This window comes from Lissotriton helveticus, chromosome 11, assembly GCF_964261635.1.
Source record: "Lissotriton helveticus chromosome 11, aLisHel1.1, whole genome shotgun sequence".
Lineage (NCBI taxonomy): Eukaryota > Metazoa > Chordata > Amphibia > Caudata > Salamandridae > Lissotriton > Lissotriton helveticus.
The window spans coordinates 934,067,178-934,087,389 of record NC_136072.1 but is presented as its reverse complement, the minus strand read 5'-3'; the positions used below and the strand labels follow the sequence as shown (position 1 = coordinate 934,087,389).

At 46.6% G+C, this 20,212-nt stretch overlaps 1 protein-coding gene across 1 annotated transcript in view; it reads left to right on the top strand.

Annotated features, from left to right (window-relative positions):
- The first annotated feature begins 6,801 nt into the window (after positions 1 to 6,801).
- Positions 6,802 to 20,212, top strand: part of LOC144790919 (2'-5'-oligoadenylate synthase 1-like) — a 129,663-nt gene continuing 116,252 nt past the window's right edge. The window contains exon 1 of the mRNA XM_078665555.1: positions 6,802 to 6,882. Coding sequence (XP_078521681.1) covers positions 6,802 to 6,882 — 81 coding nt within the window. The remainder of the gene's footprint in view (positions 6,883 to 20,212) is intronic.

Here is a 20,212-nt window from a genome sequence, read left to right as displayed (position 1 = left end):
TCCGTGTTAGGGGTCGTAGTAGGCGACCCGAGGAAGGGTGAGAGAAGGTTAGTAACAGTGTTGGCCATTCTCTGTCGAACGGAAGGAGAAACTGACGGAAGAACGGGCAGAAAAACAGGGTGAGATAAGGCAGAAGCAGAGGCAATAGCAGAGGGAGCATCAGGAGAAGTAGAAGGTGCACTAGGCAAAATCGTAGAGGGAGCATCAGGAGAAGTAGAAGGTGCACTAGGCAAAATCGTAGAAAGCACAGGTGAAGCAGATGTGATCGGTGGGCCTTGAGGAGGCTGCACCGAAGGAACAGTAGCCAGCTGAAGAACAGCGGGTGGGTGCTGTGGAGGAGCAGGAGGCAATGCAATCACAGGTTGCGCAACTAAAGGTTGCGGAGGTGCTGTAGCATTCTGCGCATAGGGGGGTGGCGAACTTAACAAATGCGTCATTAACGGATCTTTTTCAAGCTCTTTTGCTGCATCTTGCTGAAGAGGCGGCAAAACTGGATAGCATTTATCTATTACCATTTTACGTTGCCTGTGCAACAGCTCACTCATCTGTTCTTCTTTATTGTCTTTAAACTGCATAGCAGCTTGCATTATCGAAATACCCCTTTCTCTCTTATTTTTCTTCTCTAATTTAATTTCCTTCTGTTTGGCTTCCTTACGCCACAGGCGGAAAGAGTCAAACATCGCCGGACAGGCTTTCTTCTTGAAAAGATTAACTTCGAGATTATCTAGGATTTCGGTATTAAAGCTACCATATTGGAGCCATTTTAAAATACCATATTTTCTGGTGTATTTGATCCACACTTCATTGTATGTGATGGGGCCTACTCCATGTTTCACATACAGTTCATAAGTTGGAGTTCCAATCGGAGGAACCGGACACGAGTCCTCCAATCGGGAGTCCCTATTATTACAACCAAGACAAAACAAATTTCCAAGTCTAAAACCAGGCATCTTCGCTCTCTAGTCTAGCTCCAAACTTCAAAGGATTATCGATTACGATATTTCTCGTGAATACACGAGTCCTTCGGTTTTGGCACTTGCAAGTTCCAAAGATGATCCCAAAAGGATACCCAAAAACTAAGAACCAACTAAGGACTGGGAGACGCTCCACTTATACTTAACTGAGATATCGATGACGTCACCAGAAGACTCAGCTTATCGTTTCGCTCTACCAAACTTCAAGGGTCCAAATCAGGGCGATAGCCAGGGCAGCAGTCCTTTGTAGCCGTCGGGAAGCGGGGAACCTCGCAGCAAAGACCTTCGGACCACGTCGACATGCAGGGGTCGATGAAGTGGTTGGCTGTCCTCCAGAATTTTCACACGAAGCTCCTCACGAACCTCTGGCTGGACCGGTACCGCTGCCGGTAACCCAGCGATGTCAGGGTACACCCAAAGACCTCGGGTACCTTCCTGATTCAGACCACAGAAACTCAAGAGTCTTCTAGGTGAAGTCAAGGATCGATTTTATTGGCTGCAACCAAGTAACCGGTCCTAGAAGTACAACAACACGGGATGTATGTTCTCAGGAGACTGCTCAAATTTACAAAGTCAGGCTTCTCTTTTTATACGAAATATTGTGCTTTAGGCAAACATTCTTCGAATTTTAGTATACCATAGACATATTTTCACCACAAAGAAAAAGCAGAGTCATGATGACAGCCCACATTTCTGTTTGTCCAGCCCATAACAAATTACCCGGCAAGGCCCAGCATTTCCATCAGATACCGGTGGACCCCCAATAAAAACGGGCACCTCCCCATCATAAAGCAAGTGAGAGAGAAAAGAGCAGGGACAGGTGTGAGCAAGATTCGGCAGGGTGTGTGTGCGATGCAAGGGGTTTATGGCCTGTTGAGCCTTGATGCTATCTCATTCGGCCACTGGGAGAGGAACTGACCAAACAGGTTTGGCCTGGGGCAATGGTTTTAGCTTGCCCAGCTTGCCCAGGTCAGAGAAAAGTCAATTAAGGTGTACGTGTCCTTTGGAATCGAATTTAGCTGTATAATAAGCCTATGTAAAGGGCAACTCACAAAATGGCTGCCGTATACAAAATGGAAGCCAAGGGTTCAGAACGTAAATGACGATTTCGAGATAAAATCGTCACTCGAATATGACGAAAATGCTTGTACATAGGGTACTAGCCATTTTCGGTCTTTTGATACCAAATTCGTCATGTTACGACGAAGTTTAATTCTCGAGTCCAGAATTACTTCACGAGTCCAGAATTTTCAAAACCACACCATAATCGCCATTTTATTGGTGGGTCCCCTTGTTCCTGTAAAAAAGAACTGGGTGGAGTTACTGTTTGCATTTTGTAGTAACTAGATCAAAGGAACTAAATTAACAATAAAAATAAAAAAATAACATGAAAGAGAAACACAAAATCTGCACAAAAATTCTTCAAAAGTCAATAGTCTTCAATATACCTGTTTAAAAAAAATTAACAGGACCAGCATAGCGTGCTAATCGCTGTTAAAAAAACAAAATAGCCATATACTTGTATGCCTTATGACTAGCATGAAACAAAAGAACAATAATGTGTGTCATTCGCTGTTGACATGTTCTAAATGTAGTATTGACTTGGCCAGAAAATGTGTTGTTAAGAATAGAAATGCACACCCCGATGCTCTGTCTACTCGCCATTAGTCCCAGATTCCTGACATTCATCAGAATAACACTTTGATCAGGAAAGCTGGCACTGCACGGAGACTCCAGTCTGCACACAGAGTGCAGATGTGGTGACCAGCTCGATCAAGAAGCTAATAGCAACGAGAACTCCAGAATGCGCCCAGAGCGCTGATGAATACGGCTATGCACACAGTGACTAGACCACACAGAGTGCTGATGAAGGGTGAACGCTTGAATATCCAGCACACGCTGCCTTTACCGTTGAGTACATGCACGCAAGCCTTCTGCTCGCGGTCGTTGCCTCGCGCAGCTTTTGTTGAGCAAATGTAAGCGTCACCTCCTGGTTCGCAGAAACGTAAAAAGTACATTGAAACAGTACAATTATGTAGATTTAAGTTTTTTAATGTGCCCTTCTTGCTACACAATCCCTGTGCCCTGACCAATATGAAACAGTACCTATGTAGTCGCGATATCCAGCAGAGTTTTTCTTGAAAACAAAAAAAATACCAGATTCATCCAGGTTCCTCCCAAGCTTGTCACCAAATCGGTAAACTCCTGCCTCCTTCATCACATTCCAATCCCTCCTTCATCACATTCCAATCCCCACATTCCACATTAAATCATAGAATGTAGGGGGAGGAGCCACGCGCGTGACCAAGATGGCCACGTGAGAGCTCGGCTCCGGAGACCTCGTCCCTCCGTCGAGCCTATCCTGAATTAATCCTGATGCCCGAGCTTGGAATCGGTGGTGGAACAGCAGCGGAACCCCCTGGTGAAATTTGGGGGCGAATCGACCATTCCTACTCTTCAGAATATCATCTGGAGTTTTGGGGCCTGCACTCCACTTCATCCGGGAACCACAGTGTGCCACAGACCCGGGCACTAATTGAACAACAACGGGTCGCGAAACCGGAAGTTGCGGTCCGACCCAGTAACCGCAATTCCTTTGGAGAGTCGGAGCACTTGAGCAGCGCCCTAGTGGTGCCAACTGGCGGCCAGACTGCAAAGACCGTGACCATTTGGCCTATGGTCTATTTGATTGTCCCCGGTGGGGGTGCCCAGCCACGATAGGTGTGAGAGCCCTGATGGCGTCGAAGCCGGAAACAGAGAAGGTTCCATCCAGGTCTGGGTGAGGGCTGAAGAACGTGCAAACTCACACAATAGATCGCTATACCCAGCCTAAAAGTTCGCCCAAGGAACAAAGGAAGACCCCGACTCTCGGAGGAGACCCGTTGAGTCAAGCGGCAGAACCAACACTGACGGATGTCATGGCCGTGATAAATAATGTACAGACTGCTATGGTTGGGAAAATGGATGCGTTGGACACTAAATTGGACACCGTTTAGCTGGAAGTCAACCTGCTGCTGGCAGATCACACAAAAACGAGCGAAAAGGTCAAGTCCCTTGACCTTAAAACTTCCAGCCTGGTGGATTATATGGCGGAGATGCAGCGAGAAGTTCGAGCCCTACAGGCGGCACGGGAGGACACCCGCCGAAAGCTGGATGATTACGAAGGGCGAAATCGGCGCAACAACGTGCCCATCCTTGGTGTAACGGAAAATGCGGAAGGCCAAGAACCCGATCTATTTGTGGAAGACATTGTGCTTAATCACCTGAAGCCGAAGGGCCTTAGTAACTTTTTCACAATTGAACGGGCACACAGGGTGCCGGGTGGTAGGCCTAAACCAGGTGTGCCACCCCGTCCGATGATTGCTAGGGTATTGAACTTCCGGGATAGGGATGCGATTTTGCAAGCCTCGCGCTCCTCGGGCCTGCTGCATTATGAAAAGACTACACTCTCCTTCTTTCCGGACTTCACAGAGGCCGTGCAGAAACTGAGACAAAGCTTTCTTCCTGTGAATAAGAAATTAAGGGACTTGGAATTGCGTTATTCAATGCTATTTCCGGCTAAACTCAGGGTGGAAGTGGATGGGAAGGCCTGGTTCTTCGATAATCCTGAGATAGCGTCGGACTGGGCGGACAGCAGACTGTCGGAACACTCCGAGGAGCGACAACTTGCGGCTGAGGAAGAGGCGGGACAGAAATGAGAAAGATATCGGATGGAAGGCGCTTCTGCTGTGGACTTGGGAAGCGGACTGATGTTTTGTATAGGGGGTTACCACTATTGAGTACGATTCAGGCAGTAAATTGTGAAAGGGGGGGAAGGGGGTGGGCGTCGGGCTCCTCCTCGTTACTACTTTTAGTTACCTTAGACTAGTGGGGGGGCGACAGGCACGCTGCGAGTTGGGGTGGGGCATTGGCCTTATGCAGGGGTGCAGGGTGGAGAGGGTGGTTGGGGGATTGTTATTGGTTGTTGTTTAAGTTCTGTGGTACTGTCGGGTAAGAGTTTATGTACACATTGGGTGCATGCAGTCACGGGAATTGGTTAAATGTCGCGAAATGGGAAAGGGATTGGGGATAAAGGTACTGAGCTGGAATGTGAATGGGTTGGGGGATAGAATCAAACGGGGGGTGGTAAATCAATTTATACGGAGATATTCCCCGGATGTGGTTTTATTGCAAGAAACTCATTTGATGGTAATAAGTGTATGGCATTACATAAAAGTGGATATAAATTAGTGGCACACGCAGGGTTCACTACGGGTTCGAGAGGTGTTGGTATATTGCTCAAAAACTCCTTTCCCTTTGCGCTTCGGTTAACGTGGTCAGATCAGAGAGGCAGATATGTGGGTGTTTCAGGGCAGTTGGAGGGTAAAACGGTGACTTTCCTATCAGTTTATGTCCCGCCTGGCCTGCAATCTGACACCTTTCGCGACCTGGGTGCTGTCTTTCTTACGCTGCCCCTGGGCCCTCTGGTCATGGGGGGAGATTTCAATGCAGTGTTAGATGGCGAGCTCGATAGGCTCCCAAGGCGGGTTCTTGGACAATCCCAGCGTTGGCTCCCAGATTTCTTAGAAACGTTGGGTTTGGTAGATAGCTGGAGGGTCCGTAACCCCACGCAGACGCAATTTACTCACGTCTCCGCTGCTCATGGTAGTATGTCACGGTTGGACTATATTCTGATCCCGGCGGCGGAAGCGGTGACTACCCGGGAGTTGAGGTATATGGGCAGAGGGATATCAGATCATTCCCCCTTGTGGTTGCGATTAGATAGTGGGAGCGTGGCAGCGGGTAGAATCGCCCCCATTAATGCTTGGTATCTTAAAGACCCAGGCACTAAGAAAGAGATTGTCCGTTTTTCTGATCAGTACTTCACTGAAAATGAGGGAAGTGTCGCCTCGGCGGGGATACTCTGGGAAGCATATAAAACGGTTATTAGGGGTGAGGTCTTGTCCTTGGTGGCCAGAAACAAGAGGAAACATCAGGCAGAAATTGCTAGAGTGGAGACCGAGGTGTTGGCCTTAGAGAGAAAAGTATCGGAATCGCCAGACCGGGAAGCTCTCCATCTTTTGAAATTACGCCAAGATGAGTACAGGGGCTTAGCCCGTGAGAAGGCTATTGCCCAATATAATACCATACAGAGCAGAATTTATGAACACGGTGATAAGGCGGGGAAGTTAATTGCATGGCTTGAGCGAGGGGAGCGGGCCTCCAGACTAGTGCCGGAATTGGTAGCGAAGGACTCTTCTACCATCACTGATCCACACGAGGTGGCAGAGGAGTTTGCCTCATACTATAGGGAGGTATATACCTCGGCGGCTTCTTATACCGAGGAAGAGAATAGTGCCATGATTAGGGATATAGGTTTGCCGACTCTGTCCGATGAAGACAGAAAGTATTTAGACTCCCCTTTCACAGATGACGAAATTGCACAGGCAATAAGAAGTACGAAGTCGGGGAAAGCTACTGGCCCTAACGGGATTCCAATTGAGTTGTATAAACTACACGCTCAAAAGCTGGCACCCCGTCTACGCGCTATGTTTCTGGAGTGTAGGGAAGGTGGACAATTGCCCTATGACCAACGTGTGGCTAATATCATTGTAATTCACAAGCCTGGGAAACCCAGGACGCAGTGCTGCTCAACGCCGAGCCTAAAGTGCTCGCCAAATTGCTTGCTACCATGCTAGTCAAAGTGGTCTTTACCCTGATACACCTCGACCAATCAGGATTTATGCCGCGACGTAACACCGCCCTCAACCTGCGGCGGTTACACGGGGTCCTTGGTTGCTCGTCGACCTTACAGGAACCTGCAGTCCTGGTGTCTCTAGATGCCACCATGGCGTTTGACAGAGTCAAGTGGCCCTATCTCTTTGCAGTGTTGGCGAAGCTGGGCTTTGGGGAGGGCTTTATTGGCTGGGTGAGATTGCTTTATGCCGAACCCTTAGCAAGAGTGACAGTTAACAACTGTAAGTCTACTGACTTCCCACTCGAGAGGGGCACGAGACAGGGATGCCCCTTGTCTCCGTTGCTCTTTGCGCTTGCACTGGAGCCCCTGGCGGCATGGGTGCGATGGGATTTGACAATACGTGGGCTGCGTTGGACACCGGAATGGGAGGACAAGATCTCGTTGTACGCGGACGATATTCTGTTGAATCTTACTAAGCCCAGAACCTCTCTGATTTGTTTTTTAGACGTCTTGGCAATCTTCAGTAGATACTCCGGATTTGCGATCAATTGGTCGAAATCGGTCTTATTTGTTTTGTCTGGGAAACCGCCAGTGATTCCGCAATCATGTCCTCTCCAGATTGAGACTGTGGGCTTCACTTACTTAGGTGTTTTTATAACGTTTGATCCAAAGCTTAGATACGCACGTAATCTGGGTTCCCCTCTGGGCAGACTCAAGAGTGACGTGACACGTTGGAAGGCTCTTCCACTCTCGTTGATTGGGAGGGCTACATTGTTTAAAATGATGTCCCTTCCTAGTTTTCTCTATGCACTACAGAATACGATGGATCCTGTCCCTGTGTCCTACTTTAAAGAGATTGAAGGGTTGCAGAGGGATCTTCTCTGGGAAGGTAGGCCTAGGATATCCTTTTTGAAGCTGACACTTCCCTGGTATGACGGCGGGCATCGGACTCCCTGATCTGAAGAAATACTATTGGGCCTCCCAGCTAGCGGCCGTTAACCACATTGTATATGGGACACCAGGAGACCCGGGATATGCTATGGATCATGGACAGGCACCGGGCGGAGATATCAGCAGGGCGTTATATGCAAGGGTAGGGAGATTTCAATTAACGGGACCCACTGCCCATGCGGTAAAGATTTGGCACACTGCGAATAAATCTTTGGGATGGGAGGGGAAACTAACCCTAGCAACGCCTTTGTTTAACTCTGAGCAACCGGGGAGCTTGTGGAAGTCAAAGGGATTTGATAAGTGGGATTTGATAGGTATCTCCCAGATAAAAGACGTTTGGAAAGGTGATGAGATGCACACGTTTGAGTCGCTACAGGCAAAGTACAAACTGAGTGATAGAGAATTTTTTCGCTATTGCCAGGTCAAACATGCTCTCATGGCCCGAGTCCCGAGGGGTGCGATTCCTCCCGAGGCTTCGCCTCTCGAAGACCGGGTACTTGATGGCCACCTCCCTGAAAAAACGGTCTCCCTAATATATCGGAAGCTGGTGAATCATATGGCTGATCCTTTACTGGGATTGAGAGAGAAGTGGGGGGAAGATGGTCTGGAGATGGATGATGAAGACTGGATTGAAGCCGCTTCCTCCCCAAGGGTGGTGGCCATCCAGATGCGACTCCGGTTGGTTCAATTAAAAATCCTGCAATCCTGTGTGTACATTACCGGACCTCGACTGGTGAGGATGGGACGGGGAGAGAGTGGTGAGTGCAAAAGAGGTTGCGGTGAGTTGGGGACCTTCCTCCATATATTGTGGCACTGTGAACATGTTAGTGTCTACTGGTTAAAGATTCATGAGGTAATGATGGAAGTGCTGGGAATGGAAGTCCGTCTCGAGGCCCGGAGATGTCTATTGAATGTGTGGGAACCGACTGATCTGAATTCATCGCAGAGGCAGTGGGTAACCCTTGCATGTATGGTGGCAAAAGGAAACATAGCACAATTGTGGAGGGCGCCTCGAGCCCCTGGGCTTACCAAATGGTCTGAGGACCTGGACTGGTGTAGGCAGCGCAAAAGGACTGTGTATGTTGCATGGGGTTGCCCGGGCAAGTGGGGGAAGATCTGGAGATACTGGAATGCATATAGGGGTGATATCTGCGAACCTCCTGCAGCTATACCAACATCGGAGGTACCAGACTCCCCTTGATCCTAATTCTAATTATCACTGTAATGTATTTTGTATCGCGACAAGACCCCGGTGAACTGTAACTCACCCGATGTGTGTTGAATGTTAATCATGTTTTTCCTATGTTCAATAAAAACAATAAAAAAAATCATAGAATGTAAACCTAATCTTCCACCGACCTTGAACAACAGAATATAAAAAATGTGTGAAACCTAAACCCTAATTCATCGAACTGGGGTTGTGAGAGAGGGATGACTGTGGTTGTGTTTGTAGGATGAGAAATTGTTGTAACTACTTGAGGAGTGTTTTCAGACAGTTTTGGGCCATGTTGATTTTATCTGGGGAAAAAGGAGGCTCTAGCTGTGTGGCAGCTTTTGTGGTAATCTTTTAAGGACACCTAATACTTTTGCGCAGTGTGTCGCTGAATTAGGGGGCCGTTGGGAGGGTTCTGTGGTGCTTTATGGTTACCGGGAATGAAGAGTCAAGACCCAATCCACCAATTAATGATGGAAGTGTCAGAACACAAGGAGTTGTGCAGCGTCCAACAACTGGACTCTAGAATAGAGTTCAGGGCAGAAACATTGAGCTTCAATCAGTTCTCGCCAGAGGAGGTGGACTTGGCTACCTCTGGCGGAGTCTCACCTGAAAAAGTGGGAGAGAAGGGACATGCAAATTGTCCAACCAGGCTAGAGGTAAGGCCTGATCAGCTCACAGGTACTTCCAGTTCTACAAAATAGGGTCAAGCAAGAGGCCAGCCTTGTGGGTAGGACCATTGTTAACAAACTTGACATCCAGGGCCATAAGATCTTCAATAAGAGAGGAAGCAGTTTTGCATTACTTATTGCTGAGATGTATATTAAAATCCCACAGAATTGTAAAGTTAGCATACTTTATGATGTAAGGGGATAGGGCCTCCATTGAACTGGAGCTCCATTTGGCCGCAGGACCAGGGGGGTGGTATATCAGATTACCGTGCATGGAGAAATAGTTTGAAGGAGTGAGGGAAAACAATAGTGCTTCACAGTCTGGGATGGTAAGTTTGTGTGTTTTGGAGACATACTGTGCTTTGAAGATAAGTGCAATGCCTCCCCCTGTCTTATTTGTGAAATCAACTATGAGGATGCGGCAGTCTAAAGGCAGAATGGCTACGTCTGGTGCTGAGGCCTCATTCAACCATGTTTCTGTACAACGCTCAGCATCTGGCCATGGTCAGTTAAAAAATTGAAAAGTTCAGACTGACGTTTCCCTAATGAACGACAGTTGATATTAAAAAATATAAAATGGCTGGAGATGAGTGATTGCCAGGCATCATGTCTCAAAGGTGAGCGGGGGCCTATTGTTTGGGCTTAAGGTGTGGTGCAAGGATTGAAGATCACAAAATCACAGTGTGAGCATTTTAACATTCGTGCCGGAGTTCCAGGAGAAAAGGCAAGCTCGTGGTGTAGTGGGGTGGAAAGCAAGCAGCTGTACAGAAGAATAGGTCACAGAAAAGTGGCACAAACTAAAAGTAAGTACAAGCCCACCAACACAATCCGAGCAGAGCTAAAATTACGGCGCTTTTAAAAACAGCGAATGCGGGGAACCCGATTACGGCTCTGACTATACTCCTATATGACCACTTCCAGTTTGAAGTGGGCATAACCCTGACCCAGAATTCTCTAGTTTTACCAAAAACAAGATGGTGAAACCCTTCTCTGGCTGTCCACTTGAGCTAGTCCACCTTAGGGGTGTGACTAGCCTGTAAGTGAAACACGCCTCCTGAATATCTAATTTCCCTTCTGCTATGATGCCAAATGGACCTCAGGGTAGGAGTGGTCCCCATGTCTAGGGGGAAGCCCTGGTCACACATCAAAGGCAGCAGGGGCTTTGAAGCCTCTGGCTTTGATATGCTAAATTCTCTAGCCATCATGCCAGAGGAGGTGTGATTACCTTCCGCCGGGCAGGCATTGCTCCTGGCCCCTGCGCACGGGCTTATGCCTGCAGGGAATCAGAAACTTATCTGTGGTGGCAGGCTGGATGATGCCAGTCAGCCAACACACTAAGGGACTGGTAGGGATACAGGGGCTGTACATTTTTTAGTAGTTATCACATTTTGTTGATCTAATTTTGCATTTTTTGTTCCATAGTGGGATGTGGGTTTATAGGGGAATTGGGTGGGAAGTTATTTAATTGCCTCAAATTGTAAAGCGCTCTTGATATCCTTCGGGATCAAGTTCACGCTATATAAAACTTTATAAATACATAAATAAATAAATAAGGGACCCTCTGGGTACATGTCTTCATAAATCCGATACTGGCATCAGTACAGATTTACTAAGACAATATGTTTGATACCAGACATCAGTATTCTCAGTGACGCCAGTATCTAGCTAGGTAAATTGTAATGACTAGTCCCCAGTACATACCTTTATAATGGCTTCCTTATCGCTTGCAATGTCTAGCAATGTATCAAGACATCACAGTTGCATATCTGCTCAAGCAGATGTGCCCTCACATGTAGCATAATGTGCCCTGCCTTAGCGCTCTAAGGCCTGCTGTAAGGGTGGCTTATATGTGAATCGGACAATTTGTGAATGCAAAAAAGTATTTTCCCATGTATCAAACCCTATTTTGCAATTCGGTAACCTATTACTGAATCGCAAAATGGGTTGGCGATTCGTTATTTGAAAGGGGCGTGTTTAGGGTGTCCCTTCCTAATACCAAATCAGAATGGTGTGTATCATGGGTACTCACAAACTTTTTCTCGGGGGCCAAAATTACAGTCTGGCTTGTGGCCGAGGGCCGCACAGATGGGCCTGCGTGATGGAGACGGGGGTGGTGGTGTGGAAAAGTAAATTTTGCCATGTTCTGTGTCCCTACGTGTCCTCCATCTTATGTTATGTGTGCATGATTAATATGCATATGTATTCCCCATGTTCGATTAAAGACGCAATTACAGTTGCGTCCATCTCTAGTATGCCAGTTTCCAGTTCTCGTGAATACTATGAATATCAGGCCTATGTAAAGTTACGTTGCCACGTTTCTCAGTGTGCACGTTATTTCATTGAAAAGTCCCCGTTTCTAGGCCTCAAAAGGGCCCGGACACCAGATTCAGCTCCTGTCTCCTGAACCCTCGCTGAGGAGCGATACAGCCCCCACCTGTATCCTCGACCCTTCACTTACTTCCTGCCTCACAGTGCCCGGCTCGGCCTGGCTCTGCCTACGAGTCTGCCAAGAGTATGTTATGATTCTAGTTATCAGTCCAGCCCTCCTTCTCTGCATTCCTAAGCTACTGAATCGCATCAATAGTTTCCGTCACAGTCTAGCCTTTACGTCTCCATGTAAGAGAAATACTGCATTTAATGGTCATTTCATATTCTTCATCACGCACTACATGTAGAATAATGCATGCTCCAGTCTTAGAGTCCGTTAGCCTCTCCCCTCCTGACTCTTAGTTTATATCAACATGTCCTCTAAACATCAGATACTAGATAGGGTTTAGGTACATGTCGCCCTGACTCTCCAGACTTCAGTCTCTGCTCCTAGCACAGAGTTCATAGCCCCCAGCTTCTCCTAGTAACACGTCATTGTCAGTTTGCGCGCACCATTAGGTTAGAGGTCCCGGCTCCTTAGGTAGCCCCCTCCATGTTTCCGCCCCGTTTATGACATATTCTGTTACGTTTACATCACATGTCTATGTACACACCTCTTGTTACACCTACTTTCACCCTTATCTTTCGCGACTGCTATTGACCACACCCACTGCTCCGCCTACTGTATTCATTGTAATGCAACTGTTTTAATATATATGCTTGTGTACTGTTATTAAATGTTACGCCGATCCTGATCCTGCCCCCGGCAGCGCTGCCATCCCATTCCTGTGCAGGTTGTCCTGTTCCTGTCCTTTATGCTGTATTAAACCTGCAAACTCCTACTACCTCGAATCTTGACTCTTATTTATTGAGCTATCTGTTATTACTATGTCCAGTAAAACCTAGATCCGGTATTATTTATTTATATACCACATAATGGCGCCCGAACAGGGACTTGCCCTTTCCCCACGCGCCGGTGAAGCCACGCCGGCCCCCTGACCCTCTGCAGCCGTGACGGAACCATACCGTGCACGTGCAGATATTTCTGCTTCAAGTATCCCTCAGGCCCACGGAGGAGACGGAGGTGGCGGTCCAGCATCCAGACGAGGCGGTGGAGGAACGCGGCGAGTCCCGACCAGAGCCCAAGCCGAGAGTCCAAGGTCCGAGGTATCCGGAGGCCCACCCGTAACAGAAGTCCGAAGTTCGTCCGTCCGGCGTCGAAGCAGTCCAGTCCAGTCCGAGGCCTTCCGTTCTTGCTGCCCGGTGAGTACCATTGCTGGGGTAGTATCTAGACAGGGTCAATCTAATTGACTCTGGTCCGTGGGTTGGTGGTACACAGACCCAAAACGAAGTGTCCACTTCGGTGGATGCGGGTCCTGACGTGTCTCTTTATGAGACCGGTAAGTTTCGTACTGTTTCAGCAGTGCATCTAGTTTCTGTTCTAGTCAGTTCTGTTCTCGAGAAATTCATGTATTCTGTTTTCAGTATTCCAGGTAGTATTCTGTTCGAACTGATATTTTAAATGTTCTTCATGTATTTTAATGTCGTGGTATGAATGTGGAGTAATTATCGTGTTCATTGTGTATTGTATTGTGTCTAGATTAACAGTTCAGTCATGCCGTTATTTTCCAGACTACGTCAGTTAAGAACTAGAAAAGGTCTGTTAGAAGAAGCAGTTCCTGTCCCGCCTAGGGACAGTCCAGGTCATTTTATGTATCAGAAGCATGGCATAAGTGCCATATTATATCTAGATTTATGGGTAGAGTATACCAAACAGTTAGAAGAAAAGTATAGATGGCCCGTATCGGGTACATGGGATGCCGAGTGCATCATGCGAGTAGAAGAAGCATTATGGAAAAAGAAAGCCAGACAGTCACAGAAAGATGCCATTAAGTTATGGCGCAAAGAATCTCATAAAAGAACCGAAAAAGAAATCAGAAAGTCAGAATTAAGTAGAGAATCTTTAGAACGAGCCCAAGAAAGGGAACTAATCGAGATAGGTGAACGAGTCAAAACTGAACAGTCAGATAGACAGAGACATGCCCTCATTAAGGGTATGTATCCTCTTCTTGCCGAGGGCTTGCCAAAAGCGACCCCGGAGGCATCCAGTAATTTTCCGCCACCATTAGTTCCGACTAAGTTACGTCACAAACCGACCGCAGCTGATATTTTCATCTCGTCCTATTTGGACGACACAGTCCCAGAATATGCGAATCCTGTTCCGCCAGTCCCTGTAAATAATGTAAATCTAGCTCCTCCAGACACCGGGGCACCTCTTGCAGTACCTGCTACGGTACCCCCGGTCCAGCCTACATTACAATTTCCCGCCGCGCTAGTACGAAGAGTATCAGTCGACGATTCCAGTTTAGGGGCCGCAGGAGGAGGTCCTCCTGGTACCCCGCCACCACACCAACGTAGAACGTTGGCCGAGTTACATGAATGTGCGTTACAGCGTACGCCCAAATATAAGTCCGTTGCAGACATCCGACGAGCTCTCACTGAATGCCGCTATGATCCAGTTGCAGGTGATGATAGTACAGTAATATATTCCATCCGTGTAAGACGGGTGACCGGGTATTTGGACACCCTACCAGACATGAAAGGAGATCTAGACAGAATATATCGTTTCATCCGTACAGGGGATGATCCAGAAAGTATTGGTGAAGCCATGTCCCAAAGGAAAGCTGAGATCCAGCTCATGATATTAAAGTTTCTGATTAATTGTCTAATAAGAGAACAAGATTACCCAACTAAAGATCCGGCCGAAATGAAAATCCTGACAAGGTGGAGTGATAATATAGCCGAGGGTAAGCACAAGACTATCAGTAGTATAGAGAGTATGTACAAGAGAATTCGTAAAGAAATAATAAAGTTACATGAACAACGTAAAGCAGCACAAGTAAGCGAGAAAGAGAATGACTCTTCTACTGAAGAGGTAGACGACGAGAATCCCACTAGAATAGCGTATGTAGGAAAATCTAGATTTCCAGACCGACATTCACGTCTAGACTACAAGAAAACTGTTCATCATCCAGCACCAGAACAAGGTTCTCTAGAACAAGTATTTCAAGCTACCGATCACATTCTGAAATCACGAATCGGTTATAGTGAGTTAAGTACTATGCATGAACAAGAACTAGTCCGATCAGCGGTCCGATGGATTACTGATTCTACCACTTTTCCAGACGAAATAGTGGCACAAATGTTTCTGAAACTGCCCCCAGCCGAGCAACGACTGGTGGGTATGTATATGATCCAGCACCTCATTACTCTGTATGAGGGTCAACATTCTGATCCAGGTCCGTTACACGATGTCCTGAACGAGTTACTCCAGTATAGATGGAAAGGTTTAGGTACCGATTTAATTAGTGTTATTTTAGAACAGCGTCACAAATATAGAACGTTTTTGAACCCGCATTTTGTTCATGTCTCACCTCCAGAAAGTAAACCGTTTTACATAGACAGACAGAATCCGTTACGAGAAGTACACCCAGTCAGGACAACAGATGGTGAAATGCAACAAGTGTTTGTTTACACCCCGATTACAAAGATGGAACTCTTAGAGATGAAGAAATTAATTCCTTGTCACGACAAAGATCCAGCAGGGTTCCACCGAGAATTAAAAGACATGCTCCGTATGGGAGAATACACGTATCCAGATATAATTAAAATGCTAAAAGTCTTATTGCCCGCAGAGGTATACGAGAAACTCAAGGAAAAAGATTGGGAGGTCGGAGAGAAAAAGATCGATTGGGCAGTTCTAGAAGCTGAAGATAAGATACGAGTACCAGGTACCGGTCTAGGAGAAAAATGTAAAGAATTACCAGAATTGTTAATACAAGTTTTGCCAAGATTATTAGCCACTAAAAAGGAAGACTGGGATGCAATCTCAGCCTGTAAACAGAAACAAGACGAAGACACTAGTGATTTTTATTCTAGATTCGAAAAATGTTTTATTATAAACAGTGGCCTCAAGACAAGTAGTGAGTCATACCCTCATCTTTTTGTTACTAAATTAGTCGAGAATTCAAGTCCACAAGTTAAGAATCGAGTTTTGAAAGTCGAAAGTACATGGCAAGCTAATACCCCGTCCCAGATGTTACAGATGCTTCAGTACCACCAGAATAGAATCAGAGAAGAGCAAGATCACGAAAGAAAACGTATGAAAGACACGAAAATGAAAGTACTAGTTGCACAATCTGTTCCACAAGACAGTCAGAAGAGGGGTACGAATCAAGCCAGTCATCCTGCAGTTCCCGTTAAAGGGACATGCAATTATTGTAAACAGCCAGGTCATTTTATAAACGAGTGTGCAGTTCTGAAACACAATATAGCTACCGGTAAGACTAAAGAAAGACCACGTCCGCCTAGACAAGAACAAGTTTCACAGACTTCTCAGTCACAGAATGCACAACAGACAGTTCCAGCACCGCAGCCTATTGCTGCAACACAGCATGTTACACAGCAGATGTACCAGTATGCGCAGTCCGAGTATCCAGAGTATCAGCCGTACTCATGAAACAGCCTAGAGAGGGAGGTAGGCTTGCCTCTCATCGAGATACCTGTAGATCAAGAGGGTCCCTATGTTCATAGTCAAGTATTAGGGAAAGACAGAAAGTTTTTGATTGATACAGGGGCAAGTAGGACCACCATTAGTCACGCCGAAGTTCCAGGGGCTCCGCTCTCAGGCTCTAGAAATGTTTCCCTTGGATTTTCAGGAAAGCCTATTGTAAACGAGATATCTAAGCCAGTTACTCTAGAAGTAGGTCCATTGTCCCGCACTACTGATCTGTTACTTACAAAGTCGTGTCCAGAAAATCTGTTAGGCATTAAAACACTGAAAGAATTAGGTGCAGTTATTTGCTGCTCCCCAGAGGGAATACGACTGTTCCTACGTGACTTCAAGGGTCACTATGTATTACGAGATTTTGATCCGAGATTGTCCAATGTTCCGCAGCATCTATGGGCGCAAGGTCCAACTGATGTTGGTTATATGCAAATCACACCCCATCGTGTGACTCTCAAGCCAGGTGTAGTGTTGCCACGAATCAGACAGTACAGATTGCCACCTGAGGCTGTAGCAGCCTTATCCAAAATTATTGACGAGCTCATGGGTCAAGGAGTAGTTGTAGAAACTGACTCCAATGTATGTAATTCTCCGATCATTCCAGTCATGAAACGTACTGATCCAAATGCACCCCCAGTATATCGATTAGTGATTGACCTACGAGAACTTAATAAATGTATTATTCCCCAGTACCCAGTTGTCCCAGATATCTCTTCCCTATTGACAGACATTGATTCCGAAGCCTCATTTTTTTCAGTCATAGACCTCAAGAACGCATTTTTTAGTGTCCCCATTCATCCAGACAGCCAGTTTCTTTTCGGATTTTGTTTAAATGGAAGGAGCTATATGTTCACACGAGCTCCTCAAGGTTTCACAGAAAGTCCTAGTATTTACAGTCAAGCACTTAAGAGACAACTAGACAACATTCACATGCCAACTGACACTGCCCTGCTCCGGTATGTCGATGATCTACTGATCACAGCCCGTTCTGAACGTGCTTGCGAGCGAGCATCACTTACAGTCTTGTATTTCCTTGCCGAGATGGGGCACAAGGTGTCCCCTTCTAAGCTTCAATTCTGTGTCCAGCAAGTGATCTACTTAGGCCACTTGCTGTCCAAGAGGGGTAGGCAGTTGACACCTGACCGTATCCAGTTAATAGCGAGTCTTCCTCAGCCCAAGACCCAGAAGGAGGTACGTGCTTTTATCGGCCTCACTTCTTACTGCAGACAATGGATTCCTCAGTATGCATTTCTAGCTAAACCACTGATACAGTTAACGACACAGGAGGCAGCCGTATCGACTGTCCTCCCTTGGACATCTGAACATACACTTAGTTTTAATGAATTAAAGAAAGCTCTATGCCAAGCTCCAGTTCTAGCTACACCGAACTACAGTAAGCCTTTTACACTTTTCGTCACAGAACGGGAAGGTACAGCATTATCTGTTCTCACACAAGATCAAGCAGGACAATACAAGCCCTGTGCTTATTTTTCGAGCACATTAGATCCTGTAGCCCAGGCTCTGCCTGCGTGCCTCAAGTCAGTTGCAGCCACAGACAGCACTAGCTATCAGACAAAGTGATTCCATAGTATTAGGACATTCCTTGACAGTACAAGTTCCACACTCCGTGGAAGTTCTTTTAAACCGAACACAGACTCAGCACTTGACAATTGCACGTTTAACAGGTTATGAATTGACACTGTTCCAGCCACACATAGAAATCAGACGCTGCAACGTTCTAAATCCTGCTACACTGTTACCGTCAGTTAATTCGAATCCTGCCACACACGACTGTGTGGAAGTAGTTAATATTATGACTAAGCCAAGACAAGATCTGACAGATATTCCATTACCAGATCCAGACCTGACACTTTATGTGGATGGTTCATGTATGAGAACAAGTACAGGAGAACTAGTAGCCGCGTATGCAGTGACTACTGACACTGAAGTTATAGAAACACACCGTATTGACACCCTGTCTGCTCAAGCAGCAGAGCTAGTTGCTCTGACACAAGCCTGCATACACGCTAAGAACTTGAAAGTTAATGTTTACACAGATTCACGCTACGCATTTGGAGTCGTACACGACTTTGGAGTGCTCTGGCAGGAGAGAGGTTTCATGACTTCTCATGGAACCAAGATTCAGCATGGTCTCCTTATTCAGGCTCTGTTAGATGCCATACATTTACCGACATCTATTGCTATCATGAAGTGCAAGGCACATACGAAAGTTACTGACATTATTTCTCAAGGTAATGATCTAGCAGATCGCACAGCCAAGCTTACAGCACAGACTCCAGACATTTCAGTTAATCCGACACAGACACATACTCCAGATCCGACTACCTGTATGACAGTTAAGGACCCTACTCAAGATGTCATAGATATTCAGTTACATGCTACTCCCGATGAAATCAAGAAATGGTCCGAACAAGGAGGGGTCCAGACAGATCAGGGATGGGTAACGAAGGGTAAAGCCACATGGTTTCTCCCCGACTCCATGGTTCAAGTCATTATCAATACCGCACATAGTCCAGCACATTTAGGAGAAAAAGCTATGTTAGACAGTATCCAGAACATTTGGTTCAACAAGCATTTACGAGCTGCAGCCAAGCAGAAAGTCCGTACCTGTATGATATGTTGCCAGTTTAATCCAGGTAAAAGTGTCCCGGTGGAACAAGGTGGTTTCCAGCCCCCTGACCACCCTTTTGAAGTCCTCCAGATGGATTATATTCAGATGGAGCGATGTCGAGGTTTCAAGTATGTCCTAGTAGTTGTATGCGCTTTGTCCAGATGGACAGAAGCATATCCAGTCCCAGATTACACAGCCGCGACCACTGCCAAGCAGTTGGTTCGTGAGTTCTTCCCCCGTTATGGACTCCCTAGAGTCGTATATTCTGATAACGGCCAGCCATTCTCATCCGAGTTGATGAAACATGTTTCCCTTTTGTTAGGGTACCAGTGGAAGTTCCATTGTGTACGCCATCCAGAAGCAGCCGGTCTCGTAGAGAGACATAATCAAACCTTGAAAATCCGTATTGCCAAGATTTGTAAAGAGAAAGGTGTGGACTGGCTAGTAGCTCTGCCAGTCGCTTTATTTTATATGCGCATGGTCGCACACTCCAGATCAGGTCTGTCCCCGTATGAAGTCGTATTCGGCCGCCCCCCTAACATGTGGGGTACACCTAGACCTCGAAGTATTACCGATGTTTCAAGTAATATGCTGACAGATTACCTAGCTTCCTTGATGTCTGCCCTCAACTCTTGTCGTTCACAGGTTGCTGCCGCATTTCCAGACAATACCGAGGTGGCACCGCATGACATCGTTCCCGGATGCATGGTTCTTGTCCGGAATTTTGATCGTTCAAGTCCGCTGGAGCCTCGCTGGAAGGAACCCCGACAGGTCCTCCTGGCCACCCGTACTGCCGTCAAGCTGGAAGGCAGGAAGGGCTGGGTCCACCTGTCACATGTGAAAAGATTTTTTGGATTGAAGCCTGTTTCAAAGAACATTTCTGAGGATTCTAAAGACTGCCAAAGTACTATTCTTAAGGACTGTCCCGCAAAAGACATTGCTACGAACCCTTCCCTGTTAGAGAAAACTCCGCAGCAGGAGTATAAGCTTAAACTAAGGTCTAGTAAAATAAGTCAGCCAGTTTGATTGTCTAAGTCCTCCCCTAGGTGAAACGGTTAGACCGGTTTCTGACATGTATATAATAGACCCCCATAGAGAGAGAGTTAGTGAGAACTCTAGAAGTTGCACTATTATTTTATGTTTTCTGCTATATTTTAGCA